This window comes from Sorex araneus, chromosome 3, assembly GCF_027595985.1.
Source record: "Sorex araneus isolate mSorAra2 chromosome 3, mSorAra2.pri, whole genome shotgun sequence".
NCBI classification, from domain to species: Eukaryota; Metazoa; Chordata; class Mammalia; order Eulipotyphla; family Soricidae; genus Sorex; species Sorex araneus.
Genome location: NC_073304.1, coordinates 200368680 through 200396073, shown reverse-complemented (window position 1 = coordinate 200396073; position 27394 = coordinate 200368680). Strand labels below are relative to the sequence as shown.

At 53.7% G+C, this 27394-nt stretch overlaps 1 protein-coding gene across 1 annotated transcript; it reads right to left on the bottom strand.

Annotated features, from left to right (window-relative positions):
* Positions 1-336: 336 nt before the first annotated feature.
* Positions 337-24528, bottom strand: LIG3 (DNA ligase 3). Its single transcript, XM_055130708.1, has 22 exons — positions 24427-24528; positions 19290-19843; positions 18560-18703; positions 14760-14957; positions 13786-13937; positions 13024-13190; positions 12832-12909; positions 11812-11974; positions 10279-10434; positions 8055-8186; positions 7673-7752; positions 6179-6266; positions 5818-5895; positions 5313-5436; positions 4594-4736; positions 4309-4383; positions 3742-3888; positions 3358-3532; positions 2884-3005; positions 2665-2739; positions 2446-2520; positions 337-1408 (listed from the first exon to the last, which is right to left on the bottom strand). Exons 2-22 carry the CDS (start codon positions 19837-19839, stop codon positions 1175-1177), a joined length of 3156 nt encoding a protein of 1051 aa, XP_054986683.1. The 5' UTR covers positions 19840-19843; positions 24427-24528; the 3' UTR covers positions 337-1174.
* Between the last annotated feature and the right edge of the window lie 2866 nt (positions 24529-27394).

The following is a 27394-nucleotide window of genomic DNA, read 5'->3' as shown; positions in this document are numbered from 1 at the left end:
CTTTTGACCATGCCTGTTACACGGTCACTTGGTTCTTCAGGTGTACTAGTCACACTTCACTGATCAGTAGCTCAATGGGGCTGCTCCACAGTGGCAGTGCAGACTGACTGGGTCCTTCTGCCGCGCAGAAAGTTCATTGAGTATTGGGGCAGGGGCAGTAACACAGCAGGTAGGGCATTTGCATTGCACGCGGCCAACCCGAGTTCAATTCCCAGCATCCCATGTGGTCCCCTGAGCACCGCCAGGAGTAATTCCTGAGTGCAGAACCAGAAGTAACTCCTGTGCATCGCCGAGTGTGAACCAAAAAGAAAAAAAAAATTCATTGAGTATCAGTCGTCTATGCTAAACTAGTATCCTTTTATTCAAATAAAACAGCCTGATGGCAGAGGCACAGTCTCTGTGAGCAAACTGAAGATCTGTCCTCGGGATTTTGTCCAGATGTGGGAAAGGTGAGATCCTCGAGGCCTGCCTGAATCCCCCAAAGGAATAGCCCAAAGCACCTCCTTTCAAAGTCCCCATATTCCTACCCATTCCTAGTTCCCACCCTTCATATACCCTGTAATCAGAGAATACAGAATGAAGTCATAAAATTCATTTTTTTTCAAATGAGGCTTCATTACTGGCAAAAAAAAAAAGACTACGCTGAATACAAATTGTGCCAAATATGAGCAGCATTTCCGAGGGGCCTTTTAAATAATTTAAAGGGGCAGGCCAGGAGAGAAGCCTTCCCCTGGGATCAGCTCCTTGGATAGAGTTTCCAAGTCCCAGTCACTTAAATCCCTGGAGAAATCACAGGTGGGGAACGGAGAGAAACAGACTGGGAATGTTACCTTTTTTTTTTTTAAAACTTTTTTAAGAAAAAGAGAAAACCAGCACCCAGATCTGAAAGATCTATGTAAACCAGTAAGGGGAGTTCACGTCACCAACAGCACCCACAGCAGCTAACTTCTATTCCGAATGAGCCCATGCACAGTTTGTGGGTTTGGAAGACTTATACTTGCAGAAGAAAGCCCATCCTCACTGTCTTCCGTGAGCCCAGCCTGTACCAAGCAGTGTGAGTGAGTGAGTGAGTGAGTGAGTGAGTGAGAGTTTGTGTGTGTGTGTGTGTGTGTGTGTGTGTGTGCGTCTGTGTGTGGCGGGAAGAGAAGCCCAGGAGAGAGAGGCCTTCCGGGGCCTAGCAGGGGGCTACCAGTCTCCGTTTCCGGATACATGCCCAAATCCACTCTGGGGAGACCTGCTGGGCATCCGGGCTCTGGTCCCTGCTCCCCAGCGCATGTGTGGCTGAAGCCACGTCAAATTCCTGTACCAGGTCCCCATCGAAAGCCACAAAGTAGCGTCTGAGACGGCTGAAGTCGGGCGTAGAGGGCGGCAGGTAGAGCCGCACGCCAGTGAAGATGTCCAGCAGCACCTGCAAAGGCACGGAGTAAGGCTGGGCTCCACCTGCCCGGGGGAGCACAGGCCACGGGAGGCAGGCCGGTGGGCCAGGGCCAGAGACGGGGGCCCGAGGGAAGCAGTGAGCAGAAGGGAAGGGGACCGGCATGGGCACTGCCATGGCCCAGGACTGAGCCGAGCCTTTGGGAAGAAGGCAAGTGGCGGGGGCCGGAGCGATAGCACAGCGGGTAGGGCGTCTGCCTTGCACTCGGCCGACCCGGGTTTGATCCCCGGCATCCCATATGGTCCCCCAAGCACTGCCAGGAGTAATTCCTGAGTGCAAAGCCAGGAGTAACCCCTGAGCATCGCTGGGTGTGACCCAAAAAGAAAAAAAAAAAAAAACAGAAGGCAAGTGGCACAGGCTCCAGTACTGGGGACCCAGAGAAGGGAGATGCTGCGGGGGCACGCGGGAGACCGGCTCACAAAGATGGAGAGGGCTTCAGGGAGGAGATGGATGGACTCCCCAGGGAATGGTATTAGGCTCCTGTGCCCACTCTGGCCAGCGGGTGGTGGACAGTGACAAGCATCTGTGATCTCCAGCCACTCCGTCTGCTCCTCCAGGGCTGACCCACTACTAACCCATGTTCCTGGCCTGAGTAGGGCTGCGGCTACCCTCACACCAAGGGCTGATCAGGGAGATGTCGGAAGGGAGTCCCTAAGCTGGGGTGCCCCCTGCGCTCTGCACTGCTGGTCCTGCTCCTGCCTAGAACACACATCCACACCCACACTGGACTTTCTCCCCTTTAATGTAAACTGTGCCTTGGGACCAACAATTGGGTGGTCCCGGTGGCCTCTCGGCGAGGCCGGGCTGTTCTATCTCCTGCCTGCTGGCACAGCTCTCCTTTCTTTCTGCTCACTCGTCAGCCGCCTCTGCAAGGCAACAAGAGGGCAGAGTAGGGCAGAGGCACAGGAGCCCGCCCCTCCCCGGGAAGCCCAGAGCACCTCTGCAGTTCTCCACATTGCTGCAGAGAGTGGCCACACCAGCCCCTGGATTCCTGCTCTCCTCGTGCTCACCTTTGTCTGGCCCGGAGTCTCGGCCACGTCTGCCTTCCTCTTCTCTCCGCCTTTCTGCTCACTCATCCGCTGCCTCTGCAAGGCAACAAGAGGGCAGAGTAGGGCAGAGGCACAGGAGCCCGCCCCTCCCCGGGAAGCCCAGAGCACCTCTGCAGCTCTCCACATTGCTGCAGAGAGTGGCCACACCAGCCCCTGGGGTCCTGCTCTCCTCATGCTCACCTTTGTCTGGCCTGGCGCCTCGGCCACTTCTGCCTTCCTCTTCTCTCCGCCTTTCTGCTCACTCATCTGCTGCCTCTGCAAGGCAACAAGAGGGCAGAGTAGGGCAGAGGCACAGGAGCCCGCCCCTCCCCGGGAAGCCCAGAGCACTTCTGTGGCTCTCCACGTCGCTGCAGAGAGCGGCCACACCAGCCCCTGGGACCCGGCTCTCCTCGTGCTCACCTTTGTCTGGCCCGGGGTCTCGGCCCCTTCTGCTTTCCTCTTCTGTCCGACCCGCAGGGGAGACTTCTTGGCCTGCTGCTCACTGGCATTCACAGGGCCATTTTTTGCATTCCACTTGTCACCTGCAGAGAGATTTCAGGGTAAGAGCAGGACAGGGGAGGGGTCACCTGGGCTCAAGGGGGTGCAGGGGGTCGCCAACACCCCCAACAGTCAGGGGTTAGGAGGAGCTGAAAATGGGCCCCAGAAACACTGGGTCAGAAAGAAGGTGGTAAGCCAAGCCCTTCAACTCTGTTTCTCCAAGGACGGCCACTCGGGCACAGGGCAGATGGCAGGTGTGAGCAAAGGGCCAAAGTCTGTGACGGAGACATGGCAGAAGGCTGTCCCCACTGCTGCAGGATCCCGGGTCAGGAGACGGGTCCTTGCAGCACGAGCTCCCCCACCCAGCATTCCTTCCGCCCCCCGCCCCCTTTTTACCGCCTTTGCTGCTGGGGCTGCTCAGCTTCTCTCCTGCCTTCTTGGCACTGGGGGCCTCGCGAGGGGGCCCGGAGGCACCCTCGTTCTCCCCACTGCTGCCTCCGGTCGTGGAGCTTCCCTCGTCTCCTGCCACCACGGTGAAGTCGGCCCTCTCCTTCGACAGCTGGTACAGTTCCTGTAGGGGAGGGACAGGGCAGCCCTCAGGTAGCCGCATTCCCTGCCAGGGGAACTGGAAAGGGTAGGGCCACACAGCAGGGAGGAGAAGCTGGTGTTTTCTGCTGCGTAATCACGGGGCTCCCCGAGGACATGGGAACATGCCAAGGACATGGGAACAGGCCAGGGCCCATGTTCCCAGATGGGGAAACCTGCGGCTAGGAGTGGTACCTTGAGTTGGGGGAGGTTAGTGGCAGATTTCCAGTCCTTGTCGTCACGGATGCGGGTGCAGCGAGGGAATCGAATGGAGATGCCATCGGCGGTGTGAGCCTCAGATTTGGAGAATTCAGCCCCTGTGATCTCCCACACGGCAGCTTTCTGTCGGGAGAGAAGGCAGGCAGGTCACTCCCCAGTACCACTCTCACACTGAACAGCTGAACCAAACGAGCACCAGGAACAGGGCCTGCCAGCTCTCGTCACACTGGTGCTGCCACCATGCCCTCAGTCTGTTTCCTGGCAAGAGGGGAAGCTGCGGTTTGAGAGCCTGGTGCTGAGGCCGTCTGTGTTCTAGCCGCTTCTACAACGGAGACTGGTAGCCCCCTGCTAGGCCCCGGAAGGCCTCTCTCCTGGGCTTTTCTACTGGGGGAAGTTCCTCAGCACCGACTGGCCGCCCAGGGCCTGTCACTTGGTGGCATGGTCCCGATGCCCACCCTGGGGTGAACTTTGATGGTGCTTGGTGTGGAGAGCTCGCAGGCTCCTGCCACAGCCCCGTGGGCCCCCCGGTCACCCAACAGATACCTTTGGATCTGGGACGATGAAGTCAGGGTAGTAGATCTTGTTGATTTTCAGCCAGCTAGGTATCTTGCTGGGATCCTGGAGGAGAAAGGGTACTGTCCCAGGCTGTCCCCAAGCCAGAACAAGACACACTAACTCACTCTTTGCCATGGACTTGAGAAAGGAGGAGAAAGAGCACCAGAGGCTGCCCAGAGGGGCAAATCCAGAGGCCACGGGCTGCCTCATGAGGAGACAGATAAGCGTCCTGGGCAGCCGGTCTCGGTAAGGGTCTGTCCAGCAGCGCCTTACCTTGCTGATCTTCACCATGTCCAGCTCCTTCTGCAGGCGGGCGAGTGTGGCATCGTCGTGGCCTCCGGCACACTTGGTGACTGTGCACCACTTCTGGCTGTGTGGGTCATAGCAGCCCATGAGGAAGATGGACATCATGCCACCTGGGGGAGGCACAGGCTGAGCTGGTCTGTGGGGGGGTGGGGGGACCCATCACTGCCAGCCCCATGTGCCCAGTGAGAGGCAGTGGGAGAGGAAAGGGACGGGTCTTGGCCTCCTCATCTACTCTGACAAGCTGTGTAACCTCGGTGAGTCTCAGTTTCCTCCAGGAAATCAGTCACGGTCAACCTGCCGGGCTCCGATGAGCAGTGAAGGGAACTAGAAGTGCAGACAGCCTCACCGCCCATTTCTCAGACCCCAGCTTCCCGTCTCGTCAGGAAGTAAGAGATTTCACCAAGCAGACATGCCAGCAGGGCCTGAGGAAACCGCTGGGGGGTGTGCCTCCCATGCCACCCCACCAGTCTGACCTTTCCTCCTGACCCTGACCGTCCTGTGCCCCAGCCTATGGCTCTCAGATGCCCGTGGCCAGAGAGGGGATGGTTCAGTCGGGGATCCCAGGACTCTGTAAGCCCTTACTGGCCGTGCAGGCGGATCAAGGCAGGGAAAAAGCCAAGCCCCTCCCCAGCCTAGCTTCCAGAGAGCATCCAAAGGCTGTCCCAAGGGGCTAGAGCCATCCTGACCTTTGCTCCCTTGCCCATAGAAGGCCCCGAGGACCACCAGGTCAGCTGTGTCAGCCATGGCCCCCTCGTTCAAATAGTCTTTCTTCACTTTCAGCCAATGCCGCTTTCCAGGCTCATATGTACCCTGAGAAGAAGCAGAGACCAGGTCAGAATGGACACGGGAGACCAGGGCGCAGGGCGCTCCCAGGGCCCCACCCACGAGTACAGAAGCAGCACAGGGCTCCCTCTGGGCTTGCCCACGGCCAGCCCAGCACCTCAGAGCACACCGCCACCTGCTGGTCGGCACTGGAAAGGCTGCGGGAGGCCTTGGTTGCTCTGGCCTACTGACCCCTTTTCAGAAAAAAAGATTTCATCTCCCTGAAAATTTACTTCTTAAGCAAACAAAGCGACCCCAACAGAACCCAAGGCCTCTGTACTGTGCCCCCCACCCCATAGCGTTCGACAGCATGGCCCACTTGGGGAAAGACTGGCTAGAATCTGTCTGCAAAGGAAGTGACCATCTCACCTTCACGTCCTTTAGCACCAGCCCTTCAAGGCCCTCCCGGATCACCCGGTTGATCATGTCAGCCAAATCGGAGCCTTTCTGAGGGAAAAAGGAGACAGGAGGACAGTCTAAGAACACGGGGTGACTGGAAATGGTTCCTTTCTTGTACACCAGTCAAGTGCCCGCTGGGAATATGCTCAACTGACCCTAAGGAGCAAGGAGCAAAGAGCAAGAGAAGCAGGGGCCGCTCTGGGAAGGAGGCGCCATGCCGCTCTCTCGCAGGTGGAGCCTAAGGGAATCACTGACTCATCCTCCCCGTCACCCCCGACCCAAGGGCTCTCCTGTCCCGAGTTCAAACCACCAGAGTGTGGCCGGTGCTCACCGTGACTTGCTTCATTTCTGAGAACATGATCCGGTTGGGAATTTCAACCATGTTGTCATGAAGGAACTTACGTCGCTCCCAAAGAGGCCTAAGAGGAACAGGGAAGTTGAACTCGGGCCAGGACCCCTCCCCGCCACTCCCGGCCCCCACCTGCCCCTGTTGGACACAGAGCGAGGCAGGGGCAACTCCATCATGCCCGGTTCCTGCTTCATGTCTTGTTTTACTTAAACCTTTCTGTTTTTCTTAAAACCCTGCTTCTCCCCCCGGCCACCTGCAAGGGAAGGACAACTGGGCCGAAAACTCAGCCTTGGCAAATAGTTTCATAACCACTAGCCGCTATCTGTAGAGGGGACGCAGGCGGGGGGCGGGGGGCAGCCGCCAGAATGTTTTGAAAACATGTCTAGATGATCTATCTGTAACTATTTGTTTGTCCTATTTGAAATTATGTTCTCTTCTGAATTACGAAACTTGCAATTTTCACTTACCTTTTTGTTTGAATTTGTAAGTGCGGGCTATGATGTGAGCAGTAACTATAAAACGAGCGGCTTCTCCCTGGCTCAAGGTCTTGCTTGGGCCTGCGTGCCTAGAAGCTTGACCCCGGCTGGCTGGCTTAATAAACTCCGCTTGTGTATCACCGGAGAGGGGGAAATTATCAACACCGGACCCTAACACCGCCACAGCCCGAGTTCTGAGGGAAGCAAGGTCGTCATGCGCCACGAGGCGTCTCCCACAGCTGACATACCCACATGTCTGGCCGTTCCACCTGGCGGGGGCTTCGGGGGTGCCATGGGGAGAAGCCAGTCACTACTCACTGTACTCCAGCCAGGCCACGGGCACACGGCCTGGGGCCCAAACAAATCCTAGCAATTTGGGTGACTTATTTTTCCTTTCACCCGGCACCTGCCTGCTTCATGCTCTAGTCCGGCTGGCTCTTGAATTAGTCACCGAGACCCGAGGGCCTCCTGACCTGCAGTCCAGCCCCCAACTCCCAACCTCGACAATTCTTTCTTCCTGCTACTGCTTTCCCCGCCCACATTCGAGGGTGTGGGCTGCGGTGGGGGACGCGGGGCAAGAGGACGCAAGAGGCCAGGAACGTGGGTACAGCGGAGCTACGGCAGCTCGCTCTTCCTCCGACCGTGCTCTCTAGAGCCCCACAGCAATCAGAATCTCTCTGTCGTCAGTTTCCGACAGTAGAACCCTGCCGGAAGCCTGCCTGCGCCCGCGGAGTGCTGGGGGCAGAGAAGCCCTCCTGAGTTTCCCGCCTCTTTGCTCAAGCAGAGAGACATGCGCCCGGGCTTGGACGTCCTCTGAGATAATCTCCTGACCGAAAGGGAAGCAACTGTGACGAGCAACTGTGCTGCCTCGCAGAGCCGTTCCGACGACCGCCCGCTGCCCGCCTCCTGGCACAGAGGCCTCTGCGCTGGCCCCCTGCTCTCCTCTCCAATCCACAGCCCCCACCCTGCTTCACCCAGGGGCTGGAAACAGAATCCTCACCTGTCCATCAAGCTGACATCATTGAAGTAGATACAATCAAAAACAAACAGGCAAACGTTAGCATCCTGGAAGGCAGCTTTCTGGAAGGCAAACAGAGCCACCGATAAATGAGGGGCAAAAGGGTGAAAAACACAAAAACTGGGCGCGCCAGCCCTGATGAAGCTCCAGAAGTCAAGTTTTATTTGTGCTTTGGGTCTCTGAGGCCTAAGGCAGCAGACGGTCCTGACTGGAAACCAACCACGAGTGGGTTTCCTACCCTGCCTCTTCTTGTGTCAAAACCCAGACTCCTCCAAGCACGGCTGTGCCTAGGTGAGTGAGCAGTTCTCTGCCAAACTGCACCCGCGCAGGCAGCCGCTGCGCCCGTCGGTCCCCGTGCCCGTACCTTGTGCACGCCCAGAGTCCCGAAGGGCAGAGGTTTGCCTGTCTTGTTGTCAATAAGGAGCACCTCCGAGTCCAAGATCATGCTGTGGCCTCCGGGGAACGCCCGGGGGATGTAGTCCTTGAAGTGGGCCACCTGGAAGAGGAGAGGTCTGCAGTCACGAGACACACTGGCAGCAGGACCCAGACCCAGGGCTGAGTCACGACAGCACACCCCAGACTCCAACCCTTAGAAGCCCAGCCGCTGGGCACAGAGACGGAGGCCGGGCCAGCCACCTGGACGAGAACAGGCTGTGTCAGTGCGTCAGTGCAGACTCAGGGGGAGGTGGGTATGTTTGGCTGCTCACTATGGGCTGCAGAGGAGAGTTTGGAGGGTTGGAGGGGAAAAAAACCACGGGAGAGGATCAAGAGAGGAATGAGGGACAGGCTGAAACGTGCCAGTGGGAGATGGGCGGGCGCCAGGCCAGGGAAGATGAGACTAGACTGGCTGAAGAGAAGATGGAAAGAACAAAACCGCCCCGGGAGCAGCGAAGGATACGCGAGGAGTACCATGTACCCCGTCCCCGACAGGAGCTGGGAGGCACGCCTGGCAGTGCTCAGGGGACCGCGAGGATGGAAGCTGGGGCTCCCACATGAACAGCCTCCACTCGGCCCTTTGAGCCACCCCAAGTTCCACTTGAGGAGGCTCTCTGCCTTTCTTGGTGAGGCTGGGGAGGCTCCACCCAGCAGTTCTCGTGGCTTACTCCTGATTCTGCGTTCAGGACAGGCTCGGGGATCCTAGGGGACGCCAGGGATCAAACCCAGGTCAGCCGTGTACAAGGCAAACACCCTACCAGCTGTACTAACACTCCAGTCCCAAAGCAAAAACTTCTGGAGGGCTAGAATTAGTTCAATTTTCCTTTTCTTTTATGATTTTGGGGGTCACACTTGACAGTGCTCAGGGCTTACTCCTGGTTCTACGCTCAAGAATCACTCCTGGTTACCACTCAGTTGTCACTCAGGGGATCATATGTAGTGCCCAGGATCGAACCAGGGTTGGTTGCATAAAAGGCTCGTGCTTTAATCCCTGTACTATCTCTCTAGTCCTTCATTTTTTTGGGGGGAGGGGGTGGTGGTCGGCACACCTGGAGGTGCTCAAGGCTTACTCCTGACTCTGCACTCAGGGAATCATAGGGGGTGCCTGGCATTGAACCCAGGTCAGTCAAATGCAAGGCATGTGCCTGGCCCACTCTATAATCTCTCTAGATGCCCCTCCATCTTTTCCTTTTTGGTTTTTAGGCCACATCCGCAATACTCAGGGGTTACGCCTGGCTCTGCATTGAGGAATCACTCCTGGCAGTGCTCAGAGCATCACAGGATGCTGGGGATCGGACCTGGGTTGGCCACATGCAAAGCAGGCACCATACCCACTGTACTATCTCTCCAGCCCCTCCATTTTTCCTTAATGCAGAATGTCCATTACCCAGCGTGGTATAAAGCAGGCTAAACACTTAATAATTTTTTTTTTTCTTTTTGGGTCACACCTGACAATGCACAGGTGTTACTCCTGGCTCTGCACTCAGGAATTACTCCTAGCGGTGCTCAGGGGACCATATGGGATGCTGGGAATTGAACCCGGGTTGGCCGTGTACAAGACAAATGCCCTACCCGCTGTGCTATTGCTCCAGCCTTAGCACTTAATAATTTTTTATTTATTTATTTATTTTTTGCTTTTTGGGTCACACCTAGCAATGCACTCCTGGCTCTGAACTCAGGAATTACTCCTGGTGGTGCTCAGGGGACCATATGGGATGCTGGGAATCAAACCTGGATCAGCCGCATGCAAAACAAATGCCCTACCCTCTGTGCTATTGCTCCAGCCCCCAGCACTTAATAATTTTTTTAAAAAATCAGTAATTTGTTAAATTAGTACAAATTTAAACAGCCCCAGGACACCAGTGTAACGGAGCTTGGAGAACACACAGGACACAAAAACACAACTAGCACTGCAGATCTCCCTCCAATGGACTCACTGTCCCAGTGTCACTGGCCGGGGAAGCAGTGCTGCCCCTAACTAATCTGACGTCTGGGCTCTGGAGCTAGACTTACTGAGATGCTCTTATGACTGGATGACTCGAGAACAGGAATAAATGCAGTTATTCATTTCACAAATACCAAACAAAGCCGGCAGGGCCAGGAGAGACTCGGAGCAGAGGGGAAGCGACCCCGCGGACAGGCAGGCCCCGTACCTTGTGAGGCAGGACAGGCTTCAGGCTGCGACTGAAGTAGCTGAAGTGGTCCCCGTTCTTATGCACCTGGACTCGCTCCCCGTCGTACTTGATCTCCGAAAACATGCCGTTGGGACACTTCTTCATGGCATACTCGATGGATTTGCAGGCCTCGGCCTTGGGGTGGGGAGAGGAGGGGCGGGACTCGCAAAGGCTCTTGCAAAGAGAAGGGCGGCCCAGCAGGATCAGCCACGAAGCCCAGGGCTGGGGGACTGACTCCTGCCAGCCGCTGTGAGCAGGAGGCTGAGGAGGACTGGGAGGCGGAGAGGCTGCAACGCCATCCTTGGACGCTTATCAGGGTTGATACAAGAGCTTGCACCCCGAGGAGCATGAATGCAGTTCACTGTAGTCAGACTAGGACTGTACCGCAAGGTCAAACACAGGGGTTAGCCCAGCACAGGAGGCATGTGGCAAGCAGACGATGGTGAGGGGGGCCCGGGCAGGGATCTGGACCCCCCAGTCAGGACATCCACAGCAGGCATCCTCACTCACTGGACCTGTGCCTCATGCCACAAGGGCTACTATCTGGAGGGTACTTGTTCAATGACATCAGTCACACAATTCCGTCTCCTTCTTGAGCGGATATCTTACAGATACTATTCTGTCGTCTTTTTTTCTTTATAGATGAAAATAAATCAAAGGTCAAGAATACTTAAGAGGACATACTGAGTCAACAGTAGGAGTGAAATTGGAAGCCAGACGCCACTTATACCGTGGCCACTCATACCCGTATTTAACCACCAAGCTGGAGAACAGATGCCACAAAAAGCAAAAAAAGTCAGGAAGACTGCTGCCCCAGGGGCACAGGGTCCTGTCCTGGGAGAGAGGTCTCAGGTCAGAGACACTCTCTTACACAGGGGCCAACAGAGATGCCATAGGGCACTTAGGCAGAGCACATGCACGGGGTCTGGCAGCATGCTCAGAGGGTCCAGGGCCTGGGGCAGGCTAAAGGCAGAAACGGAATTTCATTTCTCATGAAAAGGGCAGAGGCCAAGATGGCCCTGGTGAGAGCTGAACGCCATCCCTTACGCTGTCTAAGGAAAAGAGACCCGAATCACCCTGTCATAGGAAGCATGTCTCCGCCACCAACTCTCGGGACTCCTTTGGGTGAGGCCACCCCACCTCAGGAGTGATGGAATCCACCCACCGACTTTCAGCAAAGGTGACAGAGGTGCCACAGATGTTCCCAAGGGTCTCGGCGTCACTCAGACAAGGCGACTAAGAACCAAGAGGCCAGCAACTCCACTAAGATTCTAGAGCTGGTCCCGGCAGAGCCCAGGCTGGAGCTCAGGTCATGCTACAGGATCACGCTCTCTTCTCCTTTGTTCGGATTCCCCCAGGAGGGAGACCAGGGACCCTCCCTGCACCTCCGCTCTTCTCCGAATTCTTCCAGCCCACCCGCCCGGGCTATCCCTGTTCATACCCATTGGGTCTCACTGACGGGAGAAGAGACTCAGGAAGGAGCTGAGAACAGGGCCAGAGCAGCATCCTTACCAGCATGGGCTGCACGGGGGTCATCAGCGAGGCCTGGACACTCAGGACTCGTCGCTGGCCTGGCTCGTTCTCCTGCTGGTTGCGGAGCACCCTCTCCACCACATCCTGTAAGTTGCGGGAAGCTTTGAAAGCTTCGTAGGCGTTGGGGTCGAGGGCATCTAACCTGCCAAGGCGGACAAGGGAAACAAAAGCTACTGCCTTTGATCTTACTGCTCTGGGTACACGGCTGCCCACACAGAGGAGGGGGACCCCAATATGCGGGGAAGGGGCTGTGCTCCATAGTCTATCGACTTTCACGGAAAGAGGAAAAAGGTCTTGGGGGAAAAAAATAATTGCGGGTGGGGAGTGGACCAAAAGAAGAATTTTTTTGTTGTTTGTTTTGGAGCCATACCTGGTGGTAGTCAGGGCTTACTCCTGGCTCTGAGCTCAAGGATCGCTCCTGGCATAGCTGAGAGGACCATAAGGGGTGCCAGGTGTCAAGCGTGGATCAGCCACATGCCAGGTAAACAGCCTACCCACTATGCTCTTGCTCCGGCCCTGGTCTTCTATTTATCAGAGATGCTGCACTGATGTGAATGCCACCTCAGCAAAGAGGGAACAGGAGCGGCAAGCAGGCCACAGACGCTTACTGAACGTGTCTTATACTGTCCATTGTCAAGAGACTGCAAAGATATTGTCTCTGTTTTACCTATAAAAAATTGGAGACTGAGGGGCTGGAGCAATGGCACAGCGGGTAGGGCGTTTGCCATGCACATGGCTGACCTGGGTTCCATTCCCATCATCCCATATGGTCCCCTGAGTGTTGCCAGAGGTAATTACTGAGTGCAGAGCCAGGAGTAATCCCTGTGCATCGCTGGGTGTGACCCAAAAAAGCAATAAATAAATAAATAAATAAATTAAATTAAAAAAAAAAAACTGGAGACGGAGCTAGATCAAGATGGACTGGGTTCCCCACAGGAAGGGGAGAGGTGCAGTTAGGTCAGATCCTAATCAGGACGGCAGAGTTCCAACCGTACTTACACATGCTTTGCGCCTGAGTTCATCTTCAGATCATGTTTGATCAGCCTGATGATGCACTTAAGGTCGTTGGCGGTACACCTGGGGGAGGAGCACGCTCAGCTGGGGCTCTGGAGCTCGAGACATCTCACCCCTATCTTCCCAGGGGATGACTCTTCCAGGACCCCCTCCCCACTGGCGGGGCAGCCCCCTCACCGGGAGGCGATGTCCTGCAGGGCCTGCTGCTGCTCATCCTCCTTTGTGAGCTTGGACAGATGCTGGAGGAACTGGTCCACTTCCTGGATGGTGAGGAGGCTCTTGGCAGCGGGCGGGAAGGACTTGCTTTGCTCAAAGAAGACTCTGATCGTCTCCGACACATCACCCTGTGTCCAAAAGGAACAAGAGGACACTGCTGTGACCCCATCACTGCCCAGGTATCCCCCCAACACCCAGGGCTGCGGCTGAATCGGAGACGTCGCTCACTGCTCTCATCTACGACTGCCATCTACAGACCCCGCTTCTGAGAGACTCTCTCCCACCCAGAGTTCCCGGGAAAGGCACCTCAATCCAGCACAGGGTGTGTCTGGCTGCCTCAGCTGAGAAGTGATGCAAGAACGAACCCAGGGCTGAGTCGATCTGATTCCTATAAAACCTTAGAGACCAGTAATGGGGGCGGCAATACTGGAGTCCTGAGCGAATCAAAGTAGAAAGGCAGCCCACGTTAGAGGAAGGTCACTCGAATGCCAGGGCCCGACACCAGAGAGTGGGGTCTCTCCTGGCTCAGCAGCGATGATTCCAGCCCTCAGTGCACTGGGACCAACGGTCAGCACTTCCCCTTCAGTCTCCCGTGCAACAGAAGCTTGCTCGAATAGGACTCAGCTTCTGAGGACAGGATGCATCCCAAGCGGGATAAAGGGGATGCAGACACAGACCCCACCTGCCATTCTGCCCCCCACCACCCGCCCCTTCTCCTCTGACCTGCTCGAGGTCTCGTGCCATGTCATCCGGGTTGCAATTAAAAATGCGGCTGAAGAGCTTCACGATCTGCTTATCATTCAAGTTATAGACGCTCTTAATAACCCCTGGCAGCAGCAGCTTCACAGTGAGGTACACGTCGCCGTGGAATCCATCTGGAGACAGAAGAAAGGAAGCTGAAACATCAGCGGCACAAACTCAAGGTCGGGAAAGCGAGAGCTCTCTGTGGGCGCCTCTGCTCCCTAACACTCTGGGCATTTCGTGGCCAGGACAGGGACACCGCGTTCAGAAGGCGGTGGTCTATGTGTGTCCGACGCTTCGGGTGCACGCAGAACTCCTGCGGTGTAAAGCAATGACTTTCATTCCAGGGTCCCCTGCAGTGAGCTCGGAACAGATACTCAAGGATGATCTGTTAAATGAACAAAACAGAGCCAGAAGCATTTATCTGGGAGATGAGGTTGAGGGGGCTGACATTTAGGCCACACTTAGCAGCGCTCGGGGACGACTTCTGGTTCTGTGTTCAAGAGTGACTCCCGGCAATGCTATGGAAATCACATGTGGTGCCCAGGACTAAAGCAGGGCCGGCCGCGTGCGAGCCAAGGGCCTTATCTCTTGTACTTCCGGCCCCTGGAAGACTGTTTGGAGCTGCGTCTGCGGGTCACATACCGCACTCGCATGTAGGATAGTGAACTGCCCTTTTGGTTAAACAGGAGGATTCTTCTGGCTTCCCGGGGCGGAGCAAGAAAGTTACCACTGTGCTCCCCGCAGGCCTGGACCCGGCTGCACCCTCGGCAGAGCCCAGTGCAAAATGCAGTGCAGGGCTTCTTGCTCAGTCGCTCAGAATGTCAGGGCGGCCATCACAGAGCGCTAAGCCGAGCACGGCTCCTGGGCAACTGCGTGATGCGTGTGCCCACAGAGCCAGCCGCGGCTGGGAGCTCGCCAGGGACAGAGTCCACCCGGGGCACTCCCGGCCCCACCTCCTGCTGAGCCTTTCCTCAGGAAGTCCTGGATGATCTGGGTCTTGGTGTTGTAGCTCGGGTTCTCGGCCACCATGGCACACAGCTTGCGAAACTCGCGGAGCAGACAGTCCTTATGCTTGGGGTCACACTTGCTGGCAGACAGACTGGTCGAAGGGGCTGGGCTGACGACGCCTTCCCCTGAGTTGTTGGGCTTGGCTGTTCGAGAGAGAGAGAGAGAGAGAGAGAGAGAAAGGCAAAAAGAAAGAACAGAGATAATTCATTTGCTGAGCAGGAAGGAAAAAAACTAACAGAGGCGCTGCAGGTGCTTTATATGTAGCCATCCAGGTCCCAAAATAGCCCTTTGGGGAAAATGTCATTATGCTCATCTTATAGGTATGAAATAGAGGTCAAAAAAAAAAAAAAAGGAGGGGAGGTCAAGCGATTTCCCCCCATCTCACAGTTACTAATGACAGAGGCGCAGGGGACCAGCTGCTCTGCGTCTCTCTCCCCTAACACCTCAGAGAAACAAAGGCCACCTTGTGATGAGAGTGGCCGGGAGGGTCTTGAAAATGATTACCCAGGTTTAAGCTATTTTTTAAATATTTTTGGGCCACACCTGGCAGTGCTCAGGGTTTACTCCTGGCTCTGCACCCAGGGATCACTGCTGGCAGGATCAGGCGACCATATGGAGTGCTGGGGATCGAAGTGCCCTACCCACCACACTCTCTCTCTGGCCCCGAAAGCGTGATTATCAAGCTGATCCTAGAAAAGCTGGGATACGGAAGAAACAAAGGTAGATGTCTGTCATTCTGAAATCCTTGCTCTTGCAAACTGCTTGGCTGGAAGAAGCCTCTTCTCTCCTTCAGTCTCTTCCTAGTGACGAGAAGACCAAGACCGGAAAGGACGCTGCCCAGGGTCATCTGTCCTCCTCAGTGGCAGAGCAAGAGGGAGCCGGAGCCCCTGAGTGAATGTTCCACGATCCTGGCCACCCACCCAGTACCCCCTCTCCTTCTCTTACTGCCCAACTATAAGGCAGTCAAAGGACAGAGTTTTTCCCCAAGCACCCCAAAATAACTATGGACAGCAGATGCTTGAATAACCTAGTTTTAGTCAATGTTTTTTTCCATTATAATATTGAAGAGTAAACAACATAGTTCAAACTGGTGTTGACTAACACATTTTTTTCCTGCCGACCTGGTTTTTGTTCTACACCATTTTGCTTAAAGTTACAGTCTCCAAGAATCTATTGACCATGTTAGGACTCACTGTTTGGCATAACTGTTTGGTGAGTCTCTTTATTTCCTTGTGACCATTTATAAGCAAATTTCATTCTGCAAGTTTGCCGCAGAGCCATTAGCAATCTAGCTGCTGAGGTAAGCTTTCTTCTTGTCTGGGATTATAAATTATAAATCTATCCTCGGGGCTGGAGCGATACACAGCGGGTAGGGCGTTTGCCTTGCATGCGGCCGACCCGGGTTCGATCCCCAGCATCCCATATGGTCCCCTGAGCACCGCCACGAGTAACTCCTGAGTGCAAAGCCAGGAGTAACCCCTGTGCATCGCCGGGTGAGACCCAAAAGGCAAAAAAAAAAAAAAAAAATCTATCCTCAATTGACCTGAAATCTAAAGAGCATTTTAGGAGACAATACCCAAAGCATCAATGTTCAGCAGGTTGTAAGAATTAGCATGTACCTCAAAACTCCTAGTTACTCTCAACTCTTTCCAAATTCATCCATCAAGACTAGTCCTGGGCTGGAGAGATAGTACAGCGGGTAGAGGGCTTGCCTTGCATGAAGCAACCCAAGTCCCATCTCCAGCATCCCATATGGTCCCCCGAGAGCACTGCCAGGAGTAATCCCTAAGCACCACTGGGTGTGGTCCAAACCCCCCCCCAAAAAATAAAAATAAAAACCGAGTTTTTTGTTTTGTTTTTTGCTTTTTTGGAGGGGCAGAGGTCACATCCGGCAATGCTCTGGGCTTACTCCAGGCTGGCTTTGCACTCAGGTATTACTCCTGGCAGTGCCTGGGGGACCATCTGGGATGCTGGGTAGAATCCAGGTCAGCTGAGTGTGAGGCAAACACCCTACCTATTGTACTATTGCTCTGCCCCTCCCCCCAACCATTTTAAAATAATAAAAATTTCCTAAATTTAGACACTGTTTCTTGCAACTAAAGAGGTTTTGGTACCAAAACCAAAGCCAAAAAGGAGGAGGGGTTCCCCTACGCACCCATGGAACGGTTTGGACATCAACAAGCTGGCCGAGAATGCAACTCAGCCCTGACATTATGGACTCAGAGAGAGTGTCAGACCTCTCAGGTTAGGGCCGTTTTACTGGACTGGCCCTCCCCCCTGCCAGTTGCGAGTCTACATTCTTATCTATTTTGTAAGGTCAGCTGTCAGAAGAGATTCCCACGACCAACTCCTCAGCCTCTGGATAGGCTGTAGCCTGCACTTGTTTTGGTTTCGGGGCCCCACCGCTCTCAAGCCCTACCTGTACCTTAGAATGGCTGGAGCCACTGGTTCCCAAGATATCCTCTTTGGATTTAGTTTTCTAGAGAGGCTCAGAGAAGTCCGAGAAAGAGACATTTAACCTACTAGACCACCAGTGTACTGTAAGGGGAGAGACAGCTGCAAGAGACCTGGGGCAGAGTAACCGGCAAGGGCAGCCCCGGGAGCTTCTGAGTCTGTCCTTTGGGGTTTTTATGAACTTCACAAACAACTGACGCCTGATTTAGATCCTTTCACCTCCCAGGAAGGATGGAGATGGGACTGGCTGCAAATGCAGCTATCTAATTCCAGGGCTGGTCCCCCAACAGCCATTCAGCCTTGGGGGCTTTCCAAAAGCCTTTCATTAACACAACAAAAGAAAACTTCAAGCTCTTTGCCTAAAAATTGACTAGGATTTTGGGAGCTGCAAGGGATCTGAATTACCTTTTTTTTTTCACTCCCTTCCTTTTCACCTCCATCTCCTCCCCTTCTCGGGCAGTGTGCCATATCCCTGGTGCTGTGCATTTCTTATAAATCACAATACTGCAGGAATCCATTGCCTCTTGTTCTAAGGGAACACTGTAGGGGTGAGTGAGTTATCTGCTGCCATTTCCATTTCACTGAGGCCTGAGGCCTCTTCAGAGAGAGAGAGAGAAAAAAAAAAACCCTTTACTGGGGGCCTGCCCATGGTCTGTGTGTCCATCTGGAGTCCACTCCCACTGATACTCAACCCAGAGTTGCCATCATGACAGCTTAGTCCAAGGCCACAATTTAGCCTGGCAGTGCTCAGGGGACAGGTAGAACACCTCTGGCAGTGGTCAGGGGACCATGTGGTGCAAGGATCAAAACTGGGACCTCACCCATGCAAGGAATGCATTCTAGTCCTTTGGGTCATCTCTTTATCAAGGAGAAAAAGTTAACAAAACAACAATCATTTTGCTGTGAGAGATTAAAAGTATACAAAGAAATGCTATAGAAGGATAGCCCCAGGCTAGAACAATACTCCAGTGGGTAGGACTCTTGCCCTGAACGTGGTCACTGACTCAGGCTCAATCCCCAGCACCCCATACGGTCCCCTGTGACCTGCCAGGAGTGATCCCTGGGCACAGCAAAGCCAGAAGTCAGTCCTGGGCACCGATGGTATGGCCCAACCACCCGCCAACCAGAAAAAAAAATTTTTTTAAATTAGAAAAGCGAGAGCCTTGAGAAATAGTTATTACTGTTTGCTCAGATAAAAGCAAATTGTTACTAAGATGACGTAGTATAGAAACTTCCACCTCGAATTCTAAATAGGACACCAAAATAAAAGGAAGACCGTAATCTGTTTTACCTGAAAAACCAGAAAATTTCCGGGGATTGGTATTGGTGACAAACGAGGTGCCTTTTGCTGGAGATGTCACTTGGCCAGTGGCTGTCAACTTTGCCTGAACAACAGCTTTCTTCTTCGGTGTGCCTGTTGCCTTAGCTGACAGATCTGTCGGAATCCAAAGAAGGGGGAAATAGAAAGATCAGAGAAAGATCTCATCTTTCAGATCAGAGAAAGATCCTGAAGAAAAATTCCAAAGAATTACCCAACTGCGCTCCTAGAGCCTGGCTTGGTGAGTCACTACTGTAGCTTTACCCCAAGCCTGCTGGGATGCCAATCCTTGGGGGACGGTAGACCTTAATAGGGTGCTGGGTGGGCAGTGTGCGGGGGACAAAAGACAGCTCCCTCCCCTTCTTTTAGTAACTTAAATTTTCATCAACACTGTGCCTCTTGTCCTACATACAATACCCCAGAGTATTTGGGAGAGAGGGGCCAGAAATCACATCTCAATAGAGGAGGCTTATATGAGTAAGATGAAAAAGCAGTATTCTAGGGGCTGGAGCAATAGCACAGCGGGTAGGGCGTTTGCCTTGCACGCAACCAACTGGGTTCAATTCCCAGCATGCCATATGGTCCCCTGAGCACTGCAGGAGTAATTCCTGAGTGCATGAGCCAGGAGTGTAAGCCCTGTGCATCGCTGGTATGACCCAAAAAGCCAAAAAAAAAAAAAAAAAAGCAGTATTCTTCACCCCACCTGCAATATGCTGATTTATCTGTTCCTTTTCATTCTCTTCCAGCTCTTCCCAGCCTTCCAATTCTGTGAGGTCTTCAATTTTTTTGGTGGTGGCCCGGGCCCGCTCCAGTTTCTCAAACATGCATTTAATGTGGTACCACTCTTTCATATCACCCCCAGACTCTGAGAAGGGGTTGGGGACCACCTTGCCAATCCGGCATACACCTTTCACAATCTTCTCTTTGCATTTCTTGCAGCCGGCTGTGCCCCGCTTGGCATAGTCCACACAGAATCGTTGCTCGGCCATCTCCCAGGGGCCACTGCACAGTCCCACATGCGATCTGGGCAAGAAACCCGGCTGTGTGTCGCGGGGTCTTAGATTTGCTCCCTGGGACAACAGACCAGGCTTCCTCCTCTTGGAGAGGCAGCACCCATGGGGCAGACCTGTCTCTGCCCACAGACGGAACTGCCTGGCGTCAGGCCGGTGATGCTGTTTCCTGAGCAGGCACAGTTCCTTTTGGCCGAGGGCACGGAGGGCTGGTAGGAAGAGGATCTTGAAAGTCAGAGTCATACAGCTGCACAAAAAGGCGAAAGGAAGTTATTATCTGTTCCACAGATTGTTCAACTTAGAAAAAGATATGCAGTTTTTGAGAAAAAAAAATGTATCAGGGTCAGAGAGATTGTATAGGAGGTAGGTCACTTGCCTTGCACGTGGCTGAGATGGGTTCGATCCCTGACACCCCATATGGTCCCCCCAGCCCACCAGGAGTGATCTCTGAGCGCAGAGCCAGGAATGAGCCTTGAGCACTGCCGGGTGTGGCCCCAAAAGAAAACAAAAATTGAAAAACTAAAAAATAAAATTTTATTGTACAAATTACAGAATTTTGTATAATTTTGGGAGCTTAGCTTTCTCCATCTATACATATGTAGGTGTTAATCACCTCCATAATAATTTTTTTTAATTTAAAAAAACTTGTGGGGCTGGAGCGATAGCACAGTGGGTAGGGCGTTTGCCTTGCACGCGGCCGACCCGGATCCGACCCGGATTCAATTCCCAGCATCCCATGTGGTCCCCTGAGCACCGCCAGGAGTAATTCCTGAGTGCAGAGCCAGGAGTGACCCCTGTGCATAGCCAAGTGTGACCCAAAAAGCAAAAAACAAAAACACTTGTATGTGGGATATAAAGAAACATATATAAGGGAACAACAAATAGTCAAAGTCATGGGAACTGGAAATTTTGTCTACAGAATTGAGCTGACATGGTGGGGGGGGCGAGTGGGTTAGGAGAGGGGGGGTCTTAGGGACACTGGTGGACAGAAGTGGGCTCTGGTGATAGGTTGGTTTTTCATTTGCATGAAAAGCATAATGAGCAGTATTAGAAATCACTGTACTTTGATACAAATGGTAAAGATTTTGTTTCATTTTGATTTATTTGGCCTTGGGGCCACCCCTGGCTGTGTTTAGGGCTTACTCCTAGGTCTGCTCAGGGATCACTCATGGGCGGTGCTCGGGCGGATATATGTGGTGCCAGGTGTAGAACGCAGGTCAGATATATGCAAGGTGGGGGCCGGAGATATAGTACAGGGGGTAGGGCATTTCCCCAGCATCCCATAGGGTCCCCTGAGTACCACTAAGTGTGATTCCTGAGTGCAGAGCCAGAAAAAAACCCTGAGCATTGCTGGGTGAGGCCCCAGAACAAACAAAAAAAGATGTGAGGGGCTGGGGCAATAGTACAGAGGGTAGGGAGTTTGCCTAGCACATGGACAACCAGGGTTCGATCCCCAGCATTCCATATAGTTCCCCAAACACTTCCAGTAGTAATTCCTGAGTACAGAGCCAGGAGTAACCCGAGCTTTGCGGGTGAGGCCCAAAAAAGGGGGAAATAAAAAAGATGTATGCAGGTAAAAGCCTAAACCACTGTACTACCTGGTGTACAATAAAATTTGAAAAAGAAAAGAAAGGGTGAAAGGCAGAAAGGGAGAGAGATAAAACTAGGGGACCAGATTTTCAATGGCTTCAAAGGCCACTGCCTAAATAATTCATGCAGACTAATCAAATACGGCCCAAAGCACTAAGATTTATTACCTCCAAGACGAAGAGTTCCAATATGGGAAAACACTTTCTGCAAAAGGATGTTCAATTAACCAATGTATAACATATATATGTATATTGCTCAGGTCAGTATTCTCAATCTCAATCAGGTGCCATATGGCCCCTTATGGGCCCCCGCAGGAAGGAAACAAGGTCAGAGGGGGTAAGATGTGGTCAGAAAACGGTCGAGAAACTCTGTGTGTGTGTGTGTGTGTGTGTGTGTGTGTGTGTTTGTGTGTGTTTTGCTGTGGGTTGAACCTAGGACCTCACACATCGAAGGCCAGTGCTCTACCAATGGAGCTATATCCCTGGACTGTTCATGAACTTTTTATTGTTTTAATCACAGCAACTATATTAGAGCTGGAGAGATAATAAAGAGATAAAGGCGCTGACCCTGCGTGTGGCTGACCCCAGTTAGATTCCCAGCACCGCCTATGGTTCCCGGGCATCACAGGAGAGGCCCCTGAGGAAGAGCCATCCACGAGAAGTCTTCTGGGTATGGCCAAACCAAACCTATTTGGGGAGGCAGTGAAAAGGCACCTACAGTCATAATTCTTTTGCTTTCAGAATCACCAGCGATGTTCAGAGACTACTCTGAGCTGCGTGCTCAGGGGCCATAGATGCAGCGCTGAGGGTCACTCCTAGGCCTCCCACACGCGTGTGCTCAGCCAACTGGGTGATTTCTCTGGCCCGACAGGATTCTTAAGTTCAGAGCCTCCCTCATTTGCTGCCTGATCTTGACTAAATTCCGCAATCTCCCTTGGTTCAATTTTCTCAACTGTTTAACATGGACAATAGTAACAAGGGGTTGTTCTGGGGCTGGAGCGATAGCACAGTGGGTAGGGCATTTGCCTTGCATTCGGCCAACCCGGGTTCGATTCCCAGCATCCCATATGGTCCCCGGAGAACCCCCAGGAGTGATTCCTGAGTGCAGAGCCAGGAGTAACCCCTGTGCATCGCTGGGTATGACCCAAAAAGCAAAAAAAAAAAAAAAAAAAAAAGTAACAAGAGGCTTGTTTGAAGAGTAAAACCCTGGTACTCAGCAGGCACTTAATACATATTAGTTTTTTAAGTTTTGCTTCAGTTTTGGGCCACACCTGGTGGTATTAAGTGCTTACTCCTGGCTTCATGCTCGGGGATTACTGCTGGTGGGTTTAGCAAGAGCCCTACTTGCTGTACAGCTCCAGCCTACATGTTAGCTCATTGTCAGTTTCTGTTTTCTCTATACAGAGTAATCACTTCTGAGACGGCAAATCCAGGCTGACAAAATGCAAGGTAAGTACTGTTACCATCTGCACTATTGCTCCAGCCTTCAATGTCAGTTTCTTTTAAGGAGGGACTCCCAGTATGCAATTAGCCTGTTTATAAACCATAAAGCATCTTGAATCACTGTCTGCAGAAGGATATAGCAACCCCAAATCAAACAGGGGATGGGTCGGATAGTGAGTAAGGCGCTTGCCTAGCATGTGGCCAACCCTGGTTGGATCCCCAGCATCCCATATGGTCCCCTGAGCCCCGCCAGACATGATTCCTGAATGCAAAGCCAGGGTCAAACCCTGAGTACTGCCGGGGTATGGCCCCCTCCACCCAAATCCAACAGGATTGTATCTCTCTGCACAGTAATCCTGTTTACATATTCCTATTTCTATAGTCTTTTTATATTTCTATTTTCTACAACATCTTTACAGTTCTAAATTTTTTAAACTTATTTTTAGATAAATAAATAAAACTGGATGGCACTCAGGGTTTACTCCTGGCTCTGTGCTCAGGGATCACTCACCGGGAGAGCAATGGGGACATATGGGGTGCAGGGGCCAGAATCCAGGTCAGTTGTGAGTGAGGCAAGCGCCTTACCTGCTCCACTATCTCTCTGGGCCTGCAGTTCTAATTTTAAGTATATGGGAAATTATTTTCAATCTGCACCCTCCTTTGTAATGAAATCACCACTGGGTTTAATGAGCTTTACCTACTGCAGTGCGATAGGACTGCAGAAAAATGCGCGTGCACCAGGGCTGGGCAGCACGGCTGCTAGCGCCCTGATTAGGCAGAGGGTGACGTTTGGAGTCTTGCTTCAGGAAGTTTTCTTAACTCCCGAAGTCTTGGTTTTCTTGTTTCTAACATACGGTAAATGAAACGCTGCCTAAACAGGGCAAGCGGAGATGGTCGGGGGAAAGGAAACCCCGGCCGAGGGGCCCTGCGATCCCCGGAAAGCACACACCTGGCACCGTGCGCCGCTGGGAGGGGGCGCGGGGAGGTGTGCGAGCGCGTGGCTGCCCTCTGGACAGACGGACGCTCGGACAAGTTGGTTAGTGGCAACTCGGGCTCGAGATGAGCCGAGACCCCCGGGGCCAGCCCAGGAGGTTCCCGACCCCGCGCCCGGGGGGCCAGACTCTTGCCCAAGAGGCACAGCCACGAGGACATGAGGAGACACAATGCGGCTCTGTCCCTGGCCCCGCCGGCCGCCACGGGACGCCCCGCTGCAAGGGCCGCCCAGATGGTCCCCATCTCGGGCCGGCACCCGGGAGTCCCCGTGCTCGGGTCGGCACCGGCGATCCCCGCGCTCGGGCCGGCACCCGGGGGTCTCCGCGCCTGGGCCGGCACCCGGGGGTCCCCGCGCCTGGGCCGGCACCCGGGGATCTCCCACGCTCGGGCCGGCACCCGGCGTCACCGCGCCTGGGCGGGAATCTGGGGGTCTCCGCGCTCGGGCCGACACTCGGGGGTCCCCACGCTCCGGCCGGCACTCGGGGGTCCCTGGGCGCCGCCCGAGGGCTCGCAAGGGGCGGCGGCAGGACAAGGGCTCCCCCCCACTCCCACCGACGCGCTCCAACGAGTCGAGGCCGGTCGGGCTAAGCGCAGCCCCCCGCGGCGGGGTCTCGGGGAGCCGCGCACCAGCCCCGGGGCCCCCGGGGGGCCGCCACGTCACGGAGGGTGTGCCCCGGGGCTCCGCCGACCCGGCGGGCGGGCGGGCGGGGGAGGAGTCCAGGGGGCAGACTCGGCGGCCGCGCCGAGCCCGGGGCTCAGGGCCGCGCCCTTCCCCGCCGCCCGGCCCCTCCGCGCCTCCGCTCACCTGCCTCCCCGGCTCCCTTGCTCGCCGCGGGCCTCGGCAGCTGGAGCCCACAGGCCGCGGGCAGCCCACGACGGTTGGAGCGCCTGTCTCTTTAAATCCGGGTCTCCGGGCCGGCGCGCAGGCGCACAGGCCGAGCCGCGCGGCGCGTCCCGCCCCCCTCTCGCCCTCCGCCCGACACGTGGGCCAGGCTCTGTAGGGCGCGGGGAGGTGCCAGGGCTGTGATCTTGGGTCTCACGTCCCGGGCTTGCACCGCTGCCAGAACTTTCCAGGACTCCCCCTTGATTTTCTCTGACAACAGAGATGAGCTTGTCGTTAAAGAGTGTAATGAGGGCCAGAGCTTAGTGCAGCGGGTAGGGCTTGCCCGCGGTCCCGGGCATCCCATGTGGTCCCCTGAGCACCGCCTGGAGTGATTCCGGAGTGCAGAGCCAGGCATAAACCCTGAGCATGGCCGGGTGTGGCCCCCAAAACAATAAATAAATATAAATAAAGGTTGTATTAGTGAGCTGGGAAGGCAAGTCTAGTGTCATTCTGTACTTGCCCATCCGGCTAGCGTTCTGCACAGTGCCTACCAGCACATAGCAAGTGTACAATACTGAAAGTGGCAGGAGAGGGCTTTTTTTTCTCTCTCTTGGACACATGGTCTACTCACATTTCTCTAAGTAAGTCTCTTAAATTTTTTTCTTTTTGGGTCACACCTGGCAATGCATAGGGGTTACTTCTGGCTCATAGACTCAGGAATTACTCCTGACAGTACTCAGTACTGAGGAGACTATATGGACTATATGGGATACTGGGAATCAAATCCGGGTCGATTTGTGCTATCTCTGCAGCCCCAGTAAGTCTCTTTAAATAAAAACTATGTTGAGGGTCTGAGTAATAGCACAGCTGGCAGGGCGTTTGCCTTGCACGCCACTGACCCAGGTTCGATTCCCAGCATCCTATATGGGCCCCCAAGAACCACCAGGAGTGACTCTTGAGTGCAGAGCCAGGAGTAACCCCTGTGGGTCACCAAGTGTGATCCAAAATGCCAAAATAAATAAATAAAATTAACCAGTCTATTTAATGAAGATGTTTAATTACAAAAAAAAAAAACCTATATTGTGGCACCAAAGAGCTGGAGCCATAGCACAGCAGGTAGGTTGTTTACCTCTGTCCCTCTCGAAGAGCGTGGCAAGCTACCGAGAGTATCCCGCCTGCACCACAAAGCCTGCCAAGCTACCCGTGGCGTATTCAATATGTCAAAAACAGTAACAACAAAAATCTCACAATGGAGACGTTACTGGTGCCCGCTTGAGCAAATCAATGAGCAACAGGATGACAGTGATACAGTGATACAATACCACCAAAAAATTAAAAAGATAATTAGGGGAAAAGACGAATTTTGTTATGGGGCTACATGAGGCTGTGCTTCAGGGTTACTTCCTACATGATGCCCGCAATCTAACACAGGGTCTGACATGCTCCATTGCTGAAGCCTATCTCCGGCTCTCGAGTTTTATTTTGAATATATTAGGTTTGGTTGCGGATCACAATACCACTGTTTGCTTTGAGGGCCACACCTGGTGGTGCTGGCCAATTCTGAGAGGTCACACCCAAATTGTGCATGCAAAGCATGAGCTCCAGCTAGTTGAACTGTCTGGCCCCATTACACCACTCCTTGAAGTAGAACAAAATTTCTGCTCTTAAACCATAGGAGAGGCGTACGTTCTTCTAACTGGCAATTGAGTGATCCTGAATTAATCTTTCTCTTGTCTTCCTATCTGTATCTTTGCTCTCTCTCCCCTCTCTTCTCTTTCTCTTCTCCCCGTGCACATTTATTATCTTTTTTTAAAAAATATGGTCAGGGGCTGGAGTGATAGTACAGCGGGTAGGGCATTTGCCTTGCATGCGGGCGACCCGGGTTCAATCCCCAGCATCCCATATGGTCCCCTGAGCATTGCCAGTAGTAATTCCTGAGTGCAAAGCCAGGAGTAACCCCTGTGCATTGCTGGGTGTGACCCTAAAAGTAAAAAAAAAATACGGTCAATAGGAAATATCATCATCATAATCATCAACATCCCATTGATCGTCGATTTTTTCGAATGGTCTTAGTAACATCTCCATTCGCCCTAGCCCTGAGATTTTAGAAGCCTTTCTTTACTTATCCTTTCCAACGGTTCCACATTGGAGGTTCTTTTAGGGTCAGAAGTTACTGTTTTGGTATATGAATACACCACAGGGAGCTTGCCAGGATCTCCCATGTGGACAGGAAACTCTCGGTAGCTTGCCAGGTTCTCCAAGAGGAAGAACTAGGCTTTAAAATGTCTTCGGGCCGCGTGATTCTGGGAGCTTGGTTTTATAGTCTCTGGATGTTGGCCATTGATGGGATTACATGATGCCTGGGGCAGCTTCTGGGTGACCGCCTGGCTACTAGAAAATGGGGGATCTGGGCGGAAGAGGTCCAGTCCCGATCTGAGCAGGCTTGGAGATCTCAGCCCCGGGTCCTGCACACCTGGGTTCCTTTGCCAGTTCCTTCATGCATGAGGCTTGTCCAACTTGTGGAGAGGGACCTTGAGCATGGCTGTGGTTGGGTTCCAGAGGTCTTTGGCTGCCGGGGCTCTGCTCGGGGTGGGGAGGAAAACTCAACCCACCCACTCTGAGGGGCCCCGGTGAAGACAGTCAGGGGCGGGGGGCAAGAGACTTTCTATAGGAAATATAGGAAGGTATATTTGGCTTGCATTTTATTTCTATTGGGTGGTATTGCCCTAAATGTCAAACTTGTTTGTAGAGAGTGGCATCTGTGCTTTATGCATCTTTGTGTGTGTGTGTGTGTGTGTGTGTGTGTGTGTGTGTGTGTGTGTGCGCACGCCACTCCCAGCTTGGTGCTTAGGGATCTACCTGTGGCACATGGTGGTGATGGGGGGAGGCAGGGCTTGTGGGGTTGAGGATAGAATCTGGGTCTCCTGCAAGCAACGTATGTGCTCAGCTC